Here is a 19,507-nt window from a genome sequence, read left to right as displayed (position 1 = left end):
CACAGCTGGAGATTTGGAGATTTGGGGAATTGCAGGGGCAGAGGGACATGTGGTGGCTCCAACTGTTCACAGGACAATGGGTCAGGAGCCTTCTCACCCATTACCTCCTTAATTCCTCACCCCAAACTATAGCTCAGAGAGGTTAGGCCAGCCTCCCAGGTCACACAGCAAAGCTGGTGGCAGAGCCTGGCCTGTTGACTCCAAAGTCAGTGTTCTTGCTCAAGGTGTAGAAGGGAAGCCAAGAATCTCTGAGGACCAGCCTCCCTGCCCAACTTGATATGCAACTCAATCAAGTCACTTCCCCTCCCCAGGCCTCAGTTTCCACCTCTGTAAAATGGGACTCTAACAGAATCATTCTCATAGAGCTCTGGTGGGGGAGAAAGAAAAGACTCAGGGATAGGAAGTGCCCTACTGCCACCAGCCCAAACACCTACCCTCACACTGGCTGAGGAAAATGAATTAGGAAGGTAAAGTGGCAATAAAAATGGGGCTCCTTCCTGCTCCCTGGGCCTCAGTCTCCCCATTTGGCATGAGGGTTAATTGAGTTAAGTGACAGGTGGGAAACAGGGGGCTAGTTTGAACACCCACACATATTTTTATTATGAAAAATTTCAAGCACTTAAGCTGAAGGCTGGGGGTGGCCGTTGCTAATGCTCGGCTGTGTGTTCTCCTCTCTCCCCGCTTCTCTCTCGCTCCCACGTGGAGGTATACGTTGCGGTCTGAATCACTCCAGGGTAAGTTGCTGCCATCACAACCTTTCACTCCTAACCCTTCAGCATGAAGAACAGGAACATTCTCACTTGTCACCACTATACGATTATCCCATCAAAGAAAAAAGCTATAATTCCATCTAATACGTAATCCATATTCCAGGCACCCCATTGTCTCCAAAATATCTTTTATTGACTGGATTTTTTGTTTGAACCAAGATCCAGCCCAGATTCACTTATTCTATGTGGTATTGTCTCTTCTTTTCCCATATTTTTTTGAGAAAATTTTACATCTCCAGAAAAAAAAAATGGCCTGAATTGCACAATGACTGTGCACACGACCTTCACCCAGCCATGTTGGTTGGTTGTTAAACTCCCCAGATCCTCTCTCTCCCCATCAACCATTTGAGAGTTAGTAGTAGAAACGCATAATTGAAAAAATATTTTTTAAAAAGAAAAAAAAACATGCATAATTGTGTTTTCTAAGCAGATGCCATCATTTATATATAAGAAGACTTGACTTTATTATTTGATTTCCAGCTCCTGTTGAAAAACCAGGACAGCTTTCCCATGTAGGATACTCAGTGAGTAGCTGATGCCGCTTTGGATGGGGCAGGAAGTCCCCACTCTGCCACACTCCACACTGCTCCCTGTTGTCTGACACCCATCCCGTCTCCCTCAGTCACACAACCTGCCTGGGCCCCGCCGCCACTGCACTTTCGACTCCGATCTACTCCAGATGATCGCTGAGAGACTTGGTCTTCTCAAGAAGGAGCCATCTTTGCCCTTGGGAAGGTCTTGTCTGTCAGGCCCACCTGGTGTCTTGTCCTCTGCTTGGCGTGTCAGACTCTGGACTCAGCCTCATCTGGGTTCAAAGCCCAGCTCATGACTTACCACTGAGGAGGCTACAGACAGTTCTCAGCCTCTCCAAAGTCTCGTCCCCTCATTTGCACAATCCCTGCTTCCCCGGGTAAGTGTGAGGATTTAATGGGATCACACAGCACTCAGCGCAGTGCCCGGCATCGAAGGAGCACTCCAGAGATGCTGCTGGTAGCAGATGTATTTTTGAGAAGACAGTTGCAAAGGTAGGCAGAAACATCTGTACAAACATTCATGTCAATGCAGTGGAAAACTGGAAGTTGACCTAAATGCCCAACAATAGGGAACTGGTTAATTACTGTACCTTTAAGACAGAAGAATCAGCAATGGAGACAAAGATGCTATATTTAGAAATGACCCAAATAGCCATCAATAAAGGACTGTGTCTAAGAGAATGGTTAGGGTCTCGTCATCTGTTAGTGACATCATGAGATTTTGTTAATGAAACAGTGCACAGCTGTAGAGCAGGGACACAGCGATGTACTGACACGCCTGGGCCTTGGGGACATCCTGGTAGGTGATATGCCCCACTTCGGGGTTATATGCTCATTTGCAGATTAAAAATGGGAAAAAAGAATATATACTTGTATTTACTCAGGTTTCTGTGTGGAGAAGTCTAGACACATTAAAAAAATAAACAAATAAAACTGCTTCCCTATGTGCAGTGGGGAACCGGGCACATGGAGGACATGGCATGAGGCCGATTGTTCCTGGTTGCCCTTATGTATTTTACTTTAGTTTTTCACACATGTGAACATATTGCTAAACTAAATTTAAAAATGCTTTTAAAAGGGGCACCTGGGCAGGGGCGCCTAGGTGGCTCAGCAGTTAAATGTCTGCCTTCGGCCCAAGGTGTGATCCTGAAGTCCGGGATGGAGCCCCACATTATGCTCCCTGCATGGAGCCTGCTTCTCCCTCTGCCTGTGTCTCTGCCTCTCTCTCTGTGCCTCTCATGAATAAATAAGTAAAATCTTTAAAAAAATGAAAGGTGGGACGCCTGGGGACGCCAGGGTGGCTCAGCGGTTGAGCGTCTGCCTTTGGCTCAGGGAGTGATCCTAGGATCCGGGATCCAGCCCTGTATCAGGCTCCAAGCCTGCTTCTCTCTCTGCCTGTGTCTCTGCTGTTCTCTGTGTGTCTCTCATGAACAAATAAATCTTTTTTAAAAATTGGGGGGTGTCACCTGAGTGGCTCAGTTGGTTAAGTGTCTGCCCTCAGCTCAGGTCACCAGGTCATGGTCTTGGAGTCCTGGTATCAAGCCCCAGGTCGGGCTGTCTGCTCAGTAAGGGGTCTGCTTCTCTCTCTGCCTCTTCCCCTACTCAAACTCTCCCCCCTCCTCCAGCAAATTAATAAATAAAAATCTTTTAAAAAAACTGTTCTTAAAAAAAAAAAAAAAAAAAAAACTGTTCTTAAGAATAATCTGTGGTTTCCATATATTAACAAAGGAAAATGTTCACAGTTTATTGTTAAAAGGGAAAAAACCCACTACAAAACAGTGGTTATGATCTGATTACATTTTTGTTAAAGTCTATGTGCAGAGCTCCAGGTGAGCAGGAGTTTCATCCACCTTATTTGTTACTGTTCTCAGCACACACAGGAGTGGCTCACTAAACATTGAATGAGCAAGTGAATGAATGAGTGAGTGAAGGCCGGATGTCTAGGACACGCAGCCAACCTGTGAGCATGGTGGACTTTGGAGGTAGGTTTCCGAGGGGCTTTTATACTGTTGAGATTTTTTTGGTTTATTCTGAAACTTTTAAATGAGCACCCCTTGTGCATCTAGTCAGGAAAGAAGAGCAGTGAAGGCATCCCACCCACCCCACCCACACTTATTCCACGCAGGCCTGGCAGAGATGAGGTCCTGGGGGTTAGCTAAGGCTGCGGGAAGGAAGGGGAGGCCCAGAGAAGGCCTGTGACTGGCTGAGGGTCCCACAGTGGGGCCCAGATGGACGAGCCAGGCCTGCTCAACCTCCAACACCAGGAAGTTTGGATGCTTGGTGAGGTTACTCGTACCCATCAACTCCATTTCACAGATAAGGAAACTGAGACCCAGGGGTATGAGTTAGAGGGGCTAAGAGCACAGGTTCGGAGACAGACTGGCTCAGATTCTAAATCGGTCATTTTACCCCCGGAGTCTCCTCCTCATGAAGCTTCAGTCCCCCTGGCCTACGCACTGCAGTGGCGTGGGGGCGGGGGGGGGGGAGGGCTAACGCCCACAAGCTACCTGCGACAACCACAGATCTTAGCACTGGCCATTGTTGCCACTGCTTGCAGTGGTGTAAAGGTCCCCTGCCTCTCAGCTTTCCTTTCCATGGTCCACCCCTGACTAAAGAGGCAGGAGCTTCCTCACAGCTGAGGTCATTATGCAGTTCCATGGAATGCTCCAGAACCTTGGAAAGGAACAGACTGCTGACATGCATAGCACCCTGGGCACATCACAAAGATGTCATGTCAACTGACAGAGGCAGACACAGCCACATATTGTATGATTCCATTTCTATGACATGCTGGAAAAGGCAAGAGAAGAGGGGCAGAGAACAAATCAGAGGTGGGAGAGGTTTAAAGGGGCTCAGAGGACTTGGGAGGATGATAAAACTTTCATTACTTGGTTGGGGGGAAGCTATGGGAGGGTATACATTTGTCAAAACTATACGCTGAAAGGCTCATTTTTTACTATATATGAATATGATCTGAAACTTTTTCAATTAAAAAAAAAAACCCAAAACAAAAACCTCAGCCATGATGGGTACGTTGGGCTTCATTTTACTATTCAATGTATTTACATCTACCGTATGCTTGAAATTTTCCAATATTAAGAAGAAAAGGAAAAAACCTAAGACTGCATCCCTGATCTGCTCAAAATGTTCCCATAGCTCGGTCCTGGCTCAAACTAAAAGCCAAATGCCCCATTGTGGCCAGTGAGGATCCTCAATCTATCCCCCAGACCCCTCAGCCTCACCCCTCTCCCCAGCTCACTTTGCCCTAGCCCCACTTGCCTCAATGTGTTTTTAAACATACCTCAGGGCCTTTGCACTAGCTATTGTCTCTGCTGGACCGCTTTTCCCCACAACATCGCCTGACTCACTTTCTTACCTCCTTCAAATCTTAAGAGACCCCAAGTCATTTGAGGCATATCCTGGCAACCCTGTGAAATTTCCTTCAGAAGCATGCCCCATTTCCCTCCCGGCTGAATCTCTGGGGCATTGGTCTCCATGAGATGGGCCATGTAGTTCTTTCTTTGCTTATTATCTCTCCCTCTGCTAGAATGTAAGCTCGTGAAGGGCAAGGAGCTCAGTCTGTTTTGTGATGTCCCCTTAGAATAGTGCCTGGCACACAGTAGGTGCTCAATACATATTTGTCAAATGAATAGTGCTCACTTTGGCAGCACATATGATATTTGCAAAATGAATTAATGATTGACTGAATAAATAATATCCTCATCCATAGGACCTGGTCTCCATGTGGCCCCAGCAGTTCCCAGCCATAGGGTCTTTAAGCACCCCCAGCTCATCTACTGGGGTCTCACTTTCATTCAGCAGCCCATCCCCAAGGTCTCTTTCATGGCCAGCATGCTCTAGGGTCAAAAGATAAAGCAAATCCATTCAGCTTGGGGTGTGTTAACTGCTCACTTTACCTTTTATTAAGCTACTGCCTTGTTTCATAAAGGACTTCTGCAAGTTTTAAAGACCCAAGCAAGCTAATAGACATTACAACCCAGGAGAGAAAGAAAGGAGTCAAAAACAGGGTGGATCCTGGGCTTTTCCGCTAGGCCTCACGTGCACTGGGTTCTGCCAAGGACTCATTCAGAGAGGAATCTCCCCTGGACCTAGGCTGACCAGGAAGCATCAATGAGGGCTTCCTGGAGGAAGTGATGTTTGAGCAACAACACAAGCAAAGGCCCAGAGTAGGAAACAGAATGGCCTGTTCATGGAATGTCCAGAACAAGCTCTTTGGAGAACAAAGAAGTCACCTGAGGCATATATGAGGTCACATCTTGCTTGCTCAGGATTGTGGCCAGCCCTGCCTCAGGTGAGGTCAAGGCCCTCTCTATCCCCAGAATCTGTCTCCTTGTACATAATGACTCACTCCTCGGCCTTGTTTTTGTTTGCAAACTCCATGATATAATGCACTCTTGTTAGAAAAAATTCTCCTACAGTATTCTCAGTAAAAATATCTGGCAAAGGACTCACAACAAGTTATGGGGGAAAAAAACTCCCATAAATCAAAAAGAAGAAAAATGAATGGGCATAACATTTAAGCAGGTTCTCCACGAAACGGGCATCCAAGTAGCTAAGAATCATTTGACAAAGGCTCAACGCCATCAGTCTCAGGAAAATGCAAATGTAAGCCATCGAAAGACCACTTCACACTTATCAGAATGGCTAAAGTTAAAAGGATGGCAACACCAAATGGAATTCTCAAGATTATCATTAGGAGGAGTATAAAATGGTGCAAGCACTTTGGAAAAAGGTCTGGCAATTTCTCTTATACCTTCTATAAGATCCAGTATAGCATCCAACAGGAGTGCTACAGTAGAGATACCAAAAGAGGGTTCAAGACTGTGTTCAAAAGACGTGTTCAAGATTTAGTCATAACAGTCAAAACCTGAAGGCAACACAAATGCCCACCAACAGGTGGGTGGAGAAATAAATGATGGTGGGGCACCTGGCTGGTTCACTCAGCATGTGACTCTTGATCTCAGGCTCTGGAGGTCAAGCCCCACCATGGGTGTGGAGCCTACTGTAAGAATGTAAATAAATTAATAATAATATTAATTAAATAATTATGGTATATGCACACAATGGAATACCTACCATTCAGCAATGAAAAAGATACACCAACATGAAAGAATCTCCTACATAAAATGTTGAGCAAAAGATACTGAACACTAAAAAGTGCCTACTGTATGATTATGTGAAGTTCTGGGAGAATCAAAGTAGTCAAGGACAATGATTGGAAGGGAATGAGGGAACCTCAAGTATTCTCTACTGTGAGTTGGGTAGTGGTCACGTGGGAATGAACCTCAAGCTTCCATCTTAACAAACTAGTAAAAGGTAACCTGTAGTCATGTGTTTCCTAAGCAGCAGTGGTGGGAGGGGGCGCTGCTTTGGGTGTGAATCAGACGAGGGTTGGGGAAAGGCTGGTCAAGTCCCCTTTTGAGAAAAGAAGTCTGCCAGCACCCCCCCACCACCCCCACGGTCCTGTGAGTCGTTGAGAAAGTCTCTGCTCTCTTTCTGGAGCTCAGTTTCCCCATCTGTGGGGTGGATCCCAGGATCTCCAAAGCTCCCTCCTACACTTCTGCCTCTTTTGGGGGTGAGGCGGCATTTCACCATCCGCCCTATCGCCCTATGGGCTACCCCAAACAAGGCTTCTCAGGTTTGACCCTCCTCGCAGTCACACCTGCGTATAGGTGCCGCATCTGCAACATCAACCGTCCCCCTGCTGCTTATGAATTGCAGCTGTGTGCCTTGGGCCTCTATTCCTCATCTGTAAACTAGAGTCAAGCAGAACTATTTTCCAGGCTCGTGATAAGAATGTTCACTGAGCGCAGGTGTAGCTTACCAGGGCTTTGCCCCGCACCCGCTGCGCACACAGCAAGTGCTTAATAACTGGTGGCTTCGAGGGGAGGATTAGAGTTCCCCGTATATAGGTCGTTTCATGTTCTTGAGAAGGGGTCCGTGTAGGGGGCCCAAGTGGCTCGCGGGTCCAACGCAAGAGGGCACAGCGTCCCCGGGGCGGACGCGGCTCGCGTTGTTTTGTTTGGAGGGACGAGTGGCACGCGGCCAGGGAGGCGCTCGGCCCCTTTAAGAGTCGGATGGAATGTATCAAAACAGAAAGGCCGCGTGCCCATTGGCCGCGCGCCGCACGTGACCTCACAGCTGATTTCCTGGCCCCCCTCCTTTTTTTGTTGCTGCCGCCGCCGCGGCCGCCGCCGAGTGTCAGTTTCTGCGCCGCCGCCTGCGGTCCCCCGGCCGTCCCGCGGCCCCCCCGCCGCCGCCGCCGCCGCCGCCGCCCCCCCGCCGCGGGCCCGCGCACCTCTCCGCGCGGCCGGCCCCGCCGAGCCGGCTCGGCCCGAGGGTCCCGGCGGCCGCTGCCGGCGCTGCCCCGCGCGCAGATGGCGCACTCGGCGGCCGCCGTGCCGCTGGGCGCGCTGGAGCAGGGCTGCCCCATCCGCGTGGAGCACGACCGCCGGCGCCGCCAGTTCACCGTCCGGCTCAACGGTAACGCGGCGTCCGGCCCGCCCCCGCCTTTTGTCTGCGAGCGAGCGGGGCCCGCCGAGGCCGCCCCCTAGCTGGGGCGCGCGCCCTCGGCCCCGGGCCCGGGAGGGGCGTCGCGAGCGCGCGCCGCGGGGTGGCCTCCGCTGGGCCCCGCTCCGCTCCCGCTCCGCCCCGCGCTCCGGGAGCAGGCCACGCGCTGTGCCCGCGGGCGAGGCGGGGGCGCGGCCGGCTCGCGGGGCGGGGGGGGGAGGGGGCCCCGGGGCAGGCAGAGGTCCAAGCAGAGCGGGCCCGGGTCCTTCGCCGCCAGCACCCAGCTTCAGGCCGCAGGGGACCCGCACCTGCTCCAGCGCCGCCGTGTCCCGGTGTTGGACACCCCCTGGGGGCTGTTGTGGGAGTCCTGGAGAGTGAGTCCACCGTGACCTCCTGCCTCTCCCTGGTGGCCACACGGCTTCTGGCCACCCCTGGGAACTTTAGCTTTTCTGCACCCGGGTTGGGGGCATCTCCTGGGCAGACCTGGGGTGAGGGAGAGAGGGGTGTCAGCTTCACGGGGGGGGGGGTGCGATAGAGGGGAAGGTGTCACCATGGGTCCGTTGGCTCTGAGACTTTGGCCAAGTGACCTCCACTCTGTGTGCCCCGGCTTCTCCATCTCTACAATGGGAGTGACACCAGTGCACACCTGTCCCCTGGTTGGAGGGACAAAATGCTGTAATAATGAGAGTAAAGAAGCCTTAGAATAGCCCTGGCAGAGCAAGTGCTGCTCTACTGGTGGTGGTTTTGAAAACCAGAAAGCAAAGTCTTCATTTCCTGTAAAGAAAGTTTCCACCACTTACTAGCCTGTGCCCCCTCCCTGCTAAGAGGTCTGAGGGGACAGAAAATAGAATGATAAGATCTAGGATTACGAGCTCTCTATGCACCCCCTCTCTGCATTAATAACTTTTTCTTCCATCCCAGCTGGGCCCCCCTGCGGCAGTGTCCAAGCCAGAAGGGCCCTCAGAGGCCATTGTGCCCATTTCTGACAAGGGAAGACAGAGGCTCGGCAAAGGGAGAGGCTCGCCTGAGGTCAGGCAGTGAGTTAGGGCAGAGCTGGGATAGGATCCCCCCTGGTGTGAGCCCTGGAGCTGGGCTTATCCAGCCTGTACTTGCACGGGAGGTCAGGAGGGGCTGGGGCAGGGACAAGGACAGACCGCATCCTTGCTACAACATCCCCTTCATGTGGGCATTCTCACCCCACGTTACAGATGAGTAAACTGAGTTTTGAACGGTAGGGGAGGAGTGACCCCCAAAGTGCCAGAGCTCAAGCCCAGGCCCGACTGACCAGGCACCGTGTTCTTTCCGTGTGGACGCAAGTCCTTCCACCACTGTGGTGCTCACTGTGGTCCAGGTGACCTTGACACTCCAGTTGGCCACTTGTGTGGAGGGTCCTTGTGGCTTTTCACAGCTTCTTTTCTGAGGTTCCAGGGAGGCCTGTGTTTCCCTAGGGGCTCAGGAGGTTCCTCTGTACAGTCAGAATGTTTGGGGTTTTCCTTTTTGTTGCCAATCAGTCCAGCCAAAGGACACCCCTCCAGGATTGGCAGTGGTCAAGGCTGGATGTGCCTAGCCGTATTTCTAACCTTGTCTCCTGCCCTTCCCTGAATGGCTAACTCCATCATGGACTGGGGCTCCCCAGCCAAGCCCAGGGAGCAGTGGGAGGCCACCAGCTTCTGTCCAGCCTGGGAGGGGGGTCTGGCTGTGTATATGGGGAGTAGGGTGAGAGCATCCATGTCTGGGCCTGGGCCTTTCCTCAGCTGCAGAGGGTAACGTCCTGCCATAGAGCCCCCCCGAACAGCAGGGCAGGCCCTGGAGACTGGCTCAGGGTGCCTACCGAGGGAGGTGAATGCTCAGCCTGAGAGCCAGAGCAGCCTCTGGGGCCATCCCCCTGGCAGAGCTGTACCGATGAGTTTCTGGCGAGCTCTGCTTGTGGGCGATGGCAGAGGCTGAGCCACTGCATCCGAGTCCTTGTGTCCCGGGCGGGTTCTGGGCATGGGGGGGGAGGGGAGTGAGGGGAAACTGCTCTTCCTGTTTTATAGATGAGGATCCCGAGATACAGGGGAGTGACTGGCTTGCTCAGGGTCTTGTACTCAGAGGTGGGAGAACTGGGATCCCTCACACAAGCCGTTATTGAGTGCCTCCTGTGTGCCAAACATTGTTCTAGGTGCTGAGTACTGGTAGGCTGACAGTCTAGACGGGCGGTGGACAATACGTGAAGTGTCAAGTGTCCTAGAAGGCAAGGGCCTGGTTAGGCAAAGGCTGCTGCCTAGAATCCAGGGTCCAGGAGGGCCACTCTGGGAACGTGCCAGTTACTTAAAGACCTAAAGGAGGCAAGAAGGGAGAGCTCCAGCAGAAAGAGCATTCCAAGTGGAGGAGGCAGCAAGACCGAAGGCCCTGTATGTCACAGGTGGGGACACCAGGGCACACAGCCAGTAGGCATCTAAGGCAGCACCGAGCCCCTGTCCCTGGGAAGTCCCTCCTTGGCCTTAGCTCTGACCTCCCAGCCAGGGCTGAGTGTCCCACGTGTTGCAGGGAGGAAGGTCATCTGGGTCCTAGAATCCTGGTGCTTTCTGCATGCTCCCTGATCCCCAACCCTGGGGCAGGGTAAGCCCTGACTTCCAGTCCCAGCTCTGCCGAGTGACCTCAGGCTAGCCAGTCCTGACACCTCTGTGTCCCAAGCACTTACCTGTCCCTCCTAGGACACTTGCTACACCCTCCTGGACCTTAGAATCACCTTGAGATCATGAACTGTAACTAGTTTTGAGAACAGTTAAAGCTGCTCCACTAGTGAGGGCCCTGCCCTGGGTTTCTCCACTCTGGTACCCTCCACCCAGCCCCAACTCAGCCCCAAAGTCCCCGGGGAAGTTATCAGGAGAAGCGGTCACTGAGAAATTGTCTTCCCTGGCAGGTGGGAGGAGGAACCAGGACTCTGCTTGGTCCGGAGGCCCCCAACGGCCAGCACCAACCCCCTTGCTAGTGAGCTGGGAGTTCTTGGCAGCTCACCAAACCCCGCCCAGAGAAGGGTCTGGGGCCTGAGCAGGTGACAAGGACAGCTTGGCAAAGGCTGGGGCAGGTCAGGAGCTGGGCGAGCTTGAGGAACAGCAAGGCCAGTGTGGCTGGCCCGGGGCCCTGACAGGACATGCAGGATCCGGTGGGTGGATGCAGGGAAGCCGACAAGGCAGCCAGAAGGGAGTGCCTGCGGAGATGTGAGCAGTGGCCAGATTGCAGGCACGTTGTGAAGATCATGTCCGTGGACCTATTCAAGGGTCAGATCAGAGTCTGAGATGAAGGCCAGGCACAGAGGACCTTGAGGATCTTGGCCTGAGTCACAGGAGGATGGCCATGTCCTAGGGCTCTCCAGGGCAGTTTGGTAGGGTGAGGGGGATCAGGCTGTGTCAGATAGGGGGGTTGGGACAAGGTGACCTGCACTGCCCCACTAACCTGAGGTGCTGGGCCACAGAGCAGGTCCACAGAGCAGGTGCCCCAGGACTGTGCACTAGGGGTCTGGTTCCTCAGCCTAGAATGCTGTGGCCTGGCCGGTGGAAGGGTTCATTATAGAGCTTTTCCCTCACACGTAGCCTACGCCCACCCTGGTGACCCAGATGGCCTTTAAGTACCTCTTACAGCCAGAAAACTCAAAGTGAGCTCAGCTCCACATGCTGCCGGGCTGTGTGACTGCCTCTCAGAGTCTCCATTTCCCCATCTGTAAACAGGGCTGTAAGAATCTCACCCACTTTGTAAGATTGTGGTAAGGCATAGTGTATGGAGAGAGCTGAGCACAGGACTGCCTGTTGCAGCGCCCCATAGGGGTGAGCTGCCTTTCGTCTCCCAAAAAGGCCAGCCTGGGAAAGCCAGGACCCCCGCGTGGCTTCCTACTGCTCTCCCTCCCTCATTCAGGTTCAGCCCTGCCCACTCACTGATCCTTGAACATTCCACCTCAGGGCCTTTGCACATGCTGTTCTTGCCACCTGGACAGCTCATCCTCCACATCTCCTTTTGGATCATTCACCTTCTCCAGGTCTTTGCTCAAAAGAGGCCTCCCTGTAGACTCTAAGATGGCAACCCTCCCCCCTTCTCTGCTGTGTTCCAGCTTATCACCTTCAGGTTTCGATTATTATCACAGTATTATCTGTTTTCCTCCATGAAGGAAGGTGTAGTCAGTTTTCTTCACAGCTGCATGCACAGCACTCAGAACCCTGCCTAACACAGTCAGCCCTCCATGGGTTTTGGGGTACTTCAGTGGCCTGGGCATGCAGGCAGCAGCTCCGTCAGTGACTGGTGACCAGCTCAGGCCCAAAATAGCCTCCTGATCTCTGCCCTCCTGTATTGGGTGCGGTGAATTCACTCCTTGGGACAGAGGCAGGAGCCAAGAACCAAGTCCCATGGTGCAGGGGGCCAGCTGGGGCAGGTGGCAGAGGAGGCCATGGCCGGACCCTGGCCACATGGCTCCGCTGGAGCTCCGGGGAGAGGCAGAAAGCCGCCCACCTGGGACTGGAGTGTCCTGCAGCGTCCGGCTTGCTGTGAGACTCTGGTCTGGTCATTGAGATCTCTTGGCCTGTCAGCCTTCCACACTCGCCAGGGGCTGGGAGCCCAGGCAGCAGTTAGGGACGCATTCTCTAGGATGCTTTAAGTTCAAGCACATGAAAGACCCTTGGCTTTAAAGATTTTAGGGCAGCCCCGGTGGCTTGGTGGCTTGGCAGTTTAGTGCTGCCTTCAGCCCAGGGCGTGATCCTGGAGACTCGGGATCAAGTCCCATGTCGGGCTCCCTGCATGGAGCCTGCTTCTCCCTCTGCCTGTGTCTCTGCCCACCGCCCCCCCCATGTGTTTCTCATAAATAAAAAAATAATTTTAAAAAATCTTTAAAGATTCTAAAAAGATGCTTGGCATCTCCATGCTCTCTTTTAAAGCCAATGAATTGTGTTTTCTAACCTCAGGGCCTTGCCGTTGACCCTGTCCTGTCTGTCCCTCCCTCAGGCACCACCTCAACTCAGAGGTTTTCTTGGAGGATCCCTGGGACTGCCTTGGGCTACATGGCCCCGTCTCGCCCCCAACCTGCTTTTTTCTTTCCTTCGTACACTTTGTGAAATTATAGACCGTGGAGTTGTCCTCACCCTGTCTTTCTCTCATTTACCATGTCCAGGTCACAGGCATGGCCTGCCAACTACGCCCTCACACCACCGGCAGAGCCTGGTGCCTTCCCGCACCCCTGCCTCCACCTGGCCACAGCCTTGGTCCATCCTGACTCACCTGGCTAGTGCGGCCGCCGTCTCATTGGTCTCCCTGTTCCTGCCCGGGTCCCCTCTTGCAGCGGCCAGAAGGATCCCTGAAGTCATGAGTCACCTCCTGCGCCTCCCCTGCCGAGGACCCTCCTATGGTTCCCAGCTCACAGGGATTTAAAGGCTCTGCCGGACCTGCTCCTGTCACGTCCCCGCCCTCCTCACCCCCCACCCTCCCCTTTGCCCACACTGCTCTGGCCACCCCAACCTCCTCACTGTCCCTCAAACACACCAGACCCCCGCTGCCTCGGAGCCTTTGCATTGGCTGTTCCCTCTGCCAAAACACGGTTCCCCAGACATCCTGTGACTGACTCCTTCTCCTTCCTCTCTCTACCCAGCACTCCCTCCGCCCCTGCCCCACCCCTGGCCACACTACACATTGACTTGCTTTTCTTGTTTATTCTGTCTCCCCTTTTAGTCCGTTCCAGGAGGGCAAGGCTCTTTGTTTAGCTTGTTTGTAGCTGAGTCTCAGTACCAGAAACAGTGCCTGGGGCTCAGTAAACATCTGTCAGGTGGAACAGATGGATACAGGGACAGATGGACAGAGAGGACAGCTAGGTAGTGGGTGGCGGGGTGGGTGGATGAGTGGGCAGACGGCTGGAGGCGTGTGGAGAATGATGAACACTGCAAAGGCTCATGTGGGGCTCAGTGTACTCTAGGCGGTGCTCCCAGCATCTTGTAGAGATGACTCCTTTAATCTTCTAAACACTGTGAGGAATGCTTTATTATATCCCCACTTTATGGGTAAGGAAACTGAGGCACAGGGAGGTCATTCAGAGTCCAACTCCAGCACTCACGTTCCGCATCCCTAGCCCTCTGTTTGCCTGATTAAGCCCCAAGAGGCTCCAGGGCCTCACCTGTTCTCCACCCTCCCTCCACAGGATGTCACGACCGGGCCGTCCTGCTCTACGAGTACGTGGGCAAGCGGATCGTGGACCTGCAGCACACCGAGGTCCCCGACGCCTACCGCGGGCGTGGCATTGCCAAGCACCTTGCTAAGGTACCGCGGGCAGAGGGTGGAGGGTGGGGAGGGGGCGCTGTCCTCTCGTTCAGCTAAACCAGAGCCCTGGGGGCCGAGCCAGGCCTGTTTCTTGGCCAAAGTGCAGATGGGCGCCCACCTTGCCAACAACTTACTGCTGGGAGTGGGCAGTCGGCCGGCCACACACTCTGCCCTCCCCTGGCTCCTCTGGGGTGGGTGGTGGTGGTTCTGGGCTAAGGCCTGGGGTTCCATGGAGCTCAGCTTACAGGGCCACCGACACCTGTATGTCAGGAGCTCACTGGCTGAGCCCAGCACCCAGAATATAATTCATAGGTGCTCAGTAAACCTTTAGTGAGTGAGTAGATAAGCGAAGGTCCAAGTACGTGACTTCTGTCCCATTCCCTGCCCCTGAGGCCCTCCATCCCCACAACGCCTCCAGCCAAGGCTGGCTGCAGAGCAGGTTTGGGCTTAATGCAGGGAAGTACAGCCCAGAACAGAGAATGGCCTTCCACTCATGCCTCTGAGGGCTGCACCAGGCCCGTGTTCCTCCCCGGCCTGCTCTAGCCACCTCCACCCCCGCCTTGAGCCTCTGTCGCTCTGCTGCCCTCTGCCCTGAAGCAGCCACTGGCACCAGGACCAGCAGCTCATGCCCATGTCTGGAAGACAAAGTGACCTTCTTCCTTTACATGGGATCAGCCTCTGCACTGCTCTGGGGGGCTGTCCCAGGTTGCCTCTGTGGGAACTCAGAGAGTCACTGACCTGGAGAGAGGGGAGGTGGGCCATGGAGCTGCGGAGCCCTGGCTGGCCATGGGACCCACCGCAGGCCCTGTCTGGGGCTCCCCTGAGCCCCGCTTGCTGAGGGCATGGAGGTTCTTGCTGTGTGGCCTCTGACTGCCGCCTTCTGGGGCCTTGAGTTTCTTTTTCTGTGAAACGGGAGAATAGACTGGAATCTTGTCTCTCGAGGGTCTCAGGGTGTGAGCCCCAAGGTGGGGTGTGGACGGTGAGACACAGCAAGGCCTGCTCGGGCGTGTGGAGCTGGAGGTTCAGACTGGCTGACATGTAAGCACAGGGTCCCTGGTAGGCGCTCGGTACATGCTGCGCCCCTCTCATCAGACCAGCCAACCCTACCCAGGCTGTCCTCCACTTTGTTGTAGCAGACGTTTATTAAACACCAGCTGTGCGCAGGCATCCTGCAAGGTGCCGGAGAGCAGGGGGTGCACTGGGCACACCCTTGCTCTCCAGGGCCTGAGCACCTTCCTGAGAACAGCCATGGGTGTGAGGAGCGCCACCTGCTGGCACCCTCATCGCTCCCCCCATGATCGGCTTCAGGAGCCCTAAAATGCCCACACTGACCTCTGCTAGGTGTAGGGAGCCCTGGGGGTTGTGGGAGCCACAGGCACCCCTCACCCAGCCAGAGGGTGAGGTTCCAGGACCAGGCATCAAATGAGTGGCCACATGAAGATGAGAGAAAAGGAGCCATAGGCAGTAGGCACCTTGTGAGTGCAGAGGCGGTGAGATCGGATCGGAGGGTGTGCTGGGTGCCAGGCCTCGCACGTGGGGTGTGGGACAGGCAGGACGTGGCATGGGGTCAGGGGTTCTTTGGTTTCATGCCCACCTGATGCTGTGCCAGATGCACAGGGCTGCGGCCCCTTGCTACTCGGTTCCCTGGCTGCCTGTGTGCAACCTGCTCTCCCAGGGCCTTGGGAGAGCATCCTGGTTTATCTGCCTCAGTGTCATGTGGCCTCGGGCAATTTTGCCAAAGCTTTCTGCCTCAGTTTCCCCCACTGTGAAAGGAGGGTGGCGGCAGCACCTCCCTCCTCCCGTGGCTGGCCAGATAGGACCCTTGGCCAGTGCAGCCAGCTCCAGCCCTCGGAGGGACCAGGCTGGGAGGTGTGGGGGCTGGGCTCGGGCGGCAGGCACTGACGGCTTCTCTCTCTGCCCCGGCTGCCAGGCTGCTCTGGACTTTGTAGTGGAGGAGGACCTGAAGGCCCATCTCACGTGCTGGTACATCCAGAAGTACGTCAAAGAGAACCCCCTGCCGCAGTACCTGGAGCGCCTGCAGCCGTAACCCCGGCCCCGTGGGGCAGGAGCCTCCACGCCAGACCTCTCCTCGCGGCCTTTGCCCGGCCCTCCGCGTGCTCTCAGGAAACCTGGTCCCCACCAGGGACAGACTCAGAGTTATTTTTGTAAGGACACCTTGTCGGTGGCCCTGGGAGGCCACTGGCCGATGATGGGCCGTAGTCCAGCTCCCGTGGAGCAGGGGAGGCCAGGCGGCCGAGCTCCTGGCAGCTCCCCCTCAGCAGATGCCGGCTGGCTTCTTGCGAGGGCCCGCAGCCGGGTCTGCAAGGTGGCCGGGGTCATCCCTGTGGCCAGTCCGGGTGCCACCTGCTCTTCCTGCTCTGTGATGGGCAGGAGGGCTGATTTGGGGCCCCCTCTGCTGCCACCTAGGGCTCTATCCTTCATGCAGATGACGAGGGGCTTCCCTGAGTGCAGAGGAGCAATAAGAAACCTCGTGTGCCAACCTCCCGGGGGCGTAGCACCAAGCCACGGCTGCCACCAGTGCGGCCCCTTCTCCTCCTCCTCCTCCGACACACATGCCCCAGGCTCTGGGGGGCAGGCCAAGGCGAGGGGTGGCCCTCCTTCATGTGCAAAGCCTGGGACGCACAGACTGGGCTCCCACCATGGCTCAACTGTGCACACGTGAGCACACATGCACACGCACAGACACGCAAAAGCTCACACACACGGGACACTGCAGGGCTGTGCATCAGTGGAGTGGCAGGTGGAGGGGGCGCTGGGTGTTCTGTCCTTGGCACCCATGTCCTTAACTCCTTGCCATTGTCTGTCAGCTCTGCAGCACATCGCGGCCCTGTCCCCTGTGGCTGTCCTCCTGTCTCCCCGCAGCCTGCAGCCAGCCCCGTAGGTGGCCTGAGCACTGGCAGCCACCCTCCCTTTGCTGGCCTCTTGGCTGCCCTGTGGGTGGGCTTTCTCAGAGAGGACCCTTTGGAGCTTAGGTGGGAGGGAGGCAAAGTGTCCTCAGAAAACTGTCCTCACCATCCAAGGGGAAGGACGTTTCTGTGAAGGGGATTTCCTTTGTGGACATTGGACATCCGAGCATCTTTCTTTCATGGCACACTTACGGCTGGGCATGTTCTGTTGCCTGGCTGGGATCCCAGACCAACTTCCTTGGTAATGGCCCTGGAGGTGCACACCGGCACCCTCTGTCCTGCAGGCCTTATGAGCTGGGTAGGGCTTGGGGTCCTGACCACCTGTGCCCTACTTCCCACAAGAATCAAGTCTATGCCTCCCTCTCTGTGGGGCTGGAGGGAGACTCTGGAGGCAGAGCCCCTGAAGGGCTGAGACAAAAGTTAACAGCACAGTGCTCGGGGTAGCGTGGCCCCTCCAGGCCTCTGGCTGGCGTGGGCTTGGGGAGGCATGTGGGATGGGGCTGGCGACCCCTCCTTTTCTCTGCTTTGCTGTAGCAGGCCTTGGCTTGGGTTGCCTTTCCACTCACCTCTTCCCTCTGGGTCTCGGCACCAAGCTCACCACAACCACCAGGCCAGCTTGGCCGCCCATCTCAGATGTTTGCACAGACACCTTCCCACCCAGCGGCAGGAACACTTAGATCAGGACGCCTGACAGCCTACCTGTGTGTGCGTGGGAGGGGGGTCCCAGAGCCCCAGAGAGGCAGTGTCTTCAGCATCCCCACTCCCATGTGCTAGCTCCCAAACCTGCTCTGGCCTCTAAGAATTCTCCTCCCCAAGGGCTGGGGGCACCTCTCACCTTCCCACCATGCTCCTCAGTTCTTTTTGCAAAGGGCTATTCTGAGGAGCCAGAGAAGCCCCTGGGCCTCCACTGTGCTGGGAGTCCCTGGCCAGGAATAACTGGCACGAGTAGGTTCTGTTGCTGAGTCCCCTCCAAACTGGGGGTGTCCCCTCCCTGGCACAGCTCAAAGAAAGGGGGTTGTTGGCCTGAGCGTGGACAGATGGGCCAGTCTGGGGTCTGGGCCTTCTCCCTCTGGCTCCTGGGGCAGTGGGATTATGAGTCCCCTTCCTTTCCCACTCCCCACCCACACATGCCTTCCCAAGGTCAAACACAGACTCAGTCATGAAAACTCCGCAGTAGCTCAGAATCCCGTGGCCTGCAGAATGATGGGAACCAGCTCCAGGAGGGTACTGGGCCCCAGCGCCCTCCCAGGCCATCCATGGGGGGGCCCTACAAGCAGTAGCACACGGGACCCCAGAGAGGTCCCCAGGGCAAGCAGGGTTTACAAGAACAGAGAGCCACGTGGCACGGAGAGAGCAGGCCTGTCCTGGTCCTCAATGTGTCCACCTGTGTTCTTACCGCAGGTGACGTGCCATATCTGGCCAGCAGACACACAAAACACTTACTACTTGAACCAGGAGATACGCAGGGTCTTGGGGGACTGGTATCAGCCCTGGGCTGGGGAATGGCTTGTCCCCACTTCCTGCAGGAGCACCCTGGAGCCTGCCCATCTCCCGGATGCCTTAAAGTATTGCTGACTCCACTGCAGTGGCCAGCCTGGCCCTAAATCTCCAGCAGGGCCTCAGGGCAGCAACAGCCTGCCCTCTCAAGGCCCCGGAGCCCCCAGCCCACCTCCACCGGCCTCCCTACCCCCTGGTGCTACTCTGCCTGGCAGTCCAGCCTCACCCGCACCGTCCCTGGATGCTCCAGGAGCCCTTCCTCTGCAGGCAGGTCATGTGGGCCACCCACAGGGGCAGGGGGATGCTCTGGGATCCCACCCTGGCCCCCCTTCCAGCAGAGTGCCCCAAAGGCCCTGCATTCTCCCGCCACATCTTGCTTTGTGGGTTTCCTTCTCTTGCCCAGTCACAATAGGTGGTAACTCATGTGCCTTTCCTACTCAGGACCTGTTCCAGGTGGCGCCTGGGCCAAGGCTGGTCTTCAGACCTGCTCCCGTTGTTACTTCTCAAACTCCTCAACAGATTGCATGGCATACATTTCAATAAAAGGTGTGACCTAGTGCTCTGGCTTCCAGAAGTGGCACAGGGGCGCTCAGGCCAAGGGGCCGTTCCCCCCCACACCGTGGTGCTCTGTCCTCTACCCCCAACGTCCCTGCGCCGGTCTGATCACTGGCCCCCGCCTTTCCTGAGGAAGAGAGAAGTTCAGGGTCAGGATCCATGGGCATGAGTAAGGAGGGGAGAAGGCAGGCTTGGCAGGCACCCTCTGCTCTTCCATCCCCTGTCCCTGGCAGCAAAGCCCCCATTTCCTGGTCAGGAAGGCGAGGCTCTGATGGGCCCCGGGGGCCTGGCTGAGGTCTCCCAGCCGGACAGCGGTGGCATCAAGGTCTGGGGATTTGGCCATCCTTTCTTTCCCTTGTTGCAGCTCCCCCTCCTGAGGCTGCAGCCATGCTCTCAGCAATGCAGCCCGCAAAGCAGGGGA

General features: G+C 55.5%; 1 protein-coding gene across 1 annotated transcript; it reads left to right on the top strand.

Moving 5' to 3' along the window:
- The first annotated feature begins 7,601 nt into the window (after window positions 1–7,601).
- NATD1 (N-acetyltransferase domain containing 1) lies at window positions 7,602–19,087 on the top strand. Its single transcript, XM_041771886.1, has 3 exons — window positions 7,602–7,807; window positions 13,989–14,107; window positions 16,038–19,087. The coding sequence occupies exons 1-3, from the start codon at window positions 7,702–7,704 to the stop codon at window positions 16,152–16,154; spliced, it is 342 nt and encodes a 113-aa protein (XP_041627820.1). The 5' UTR covers window positions 7,602–7,701; the 3' UTR covers window positions 16,155–19,087.
- Window positions 19,088–19,507: the final 420 nt, after the last annotated feature.

This window comes from Vulpes lagopus, chromosome 10 (genome assembly GCF_018345385.1).
Source record: "Vulpes lagopus strain Blue_001 chromosome 10, ASM1834538v1, whole genome shotgun sequence".
Classification (NCBI taxonomy): domain Eukaryota; kingdom Metazoa; phylum Chordata; class Mammalia; order Carnivora; family Canidae; genus Vulpes; species Vulpes lagopus.
Note: the sequence above shows the minus strand (reverse complement) of the source record. Positions and strands in the feature narration are given on the sequence as shown.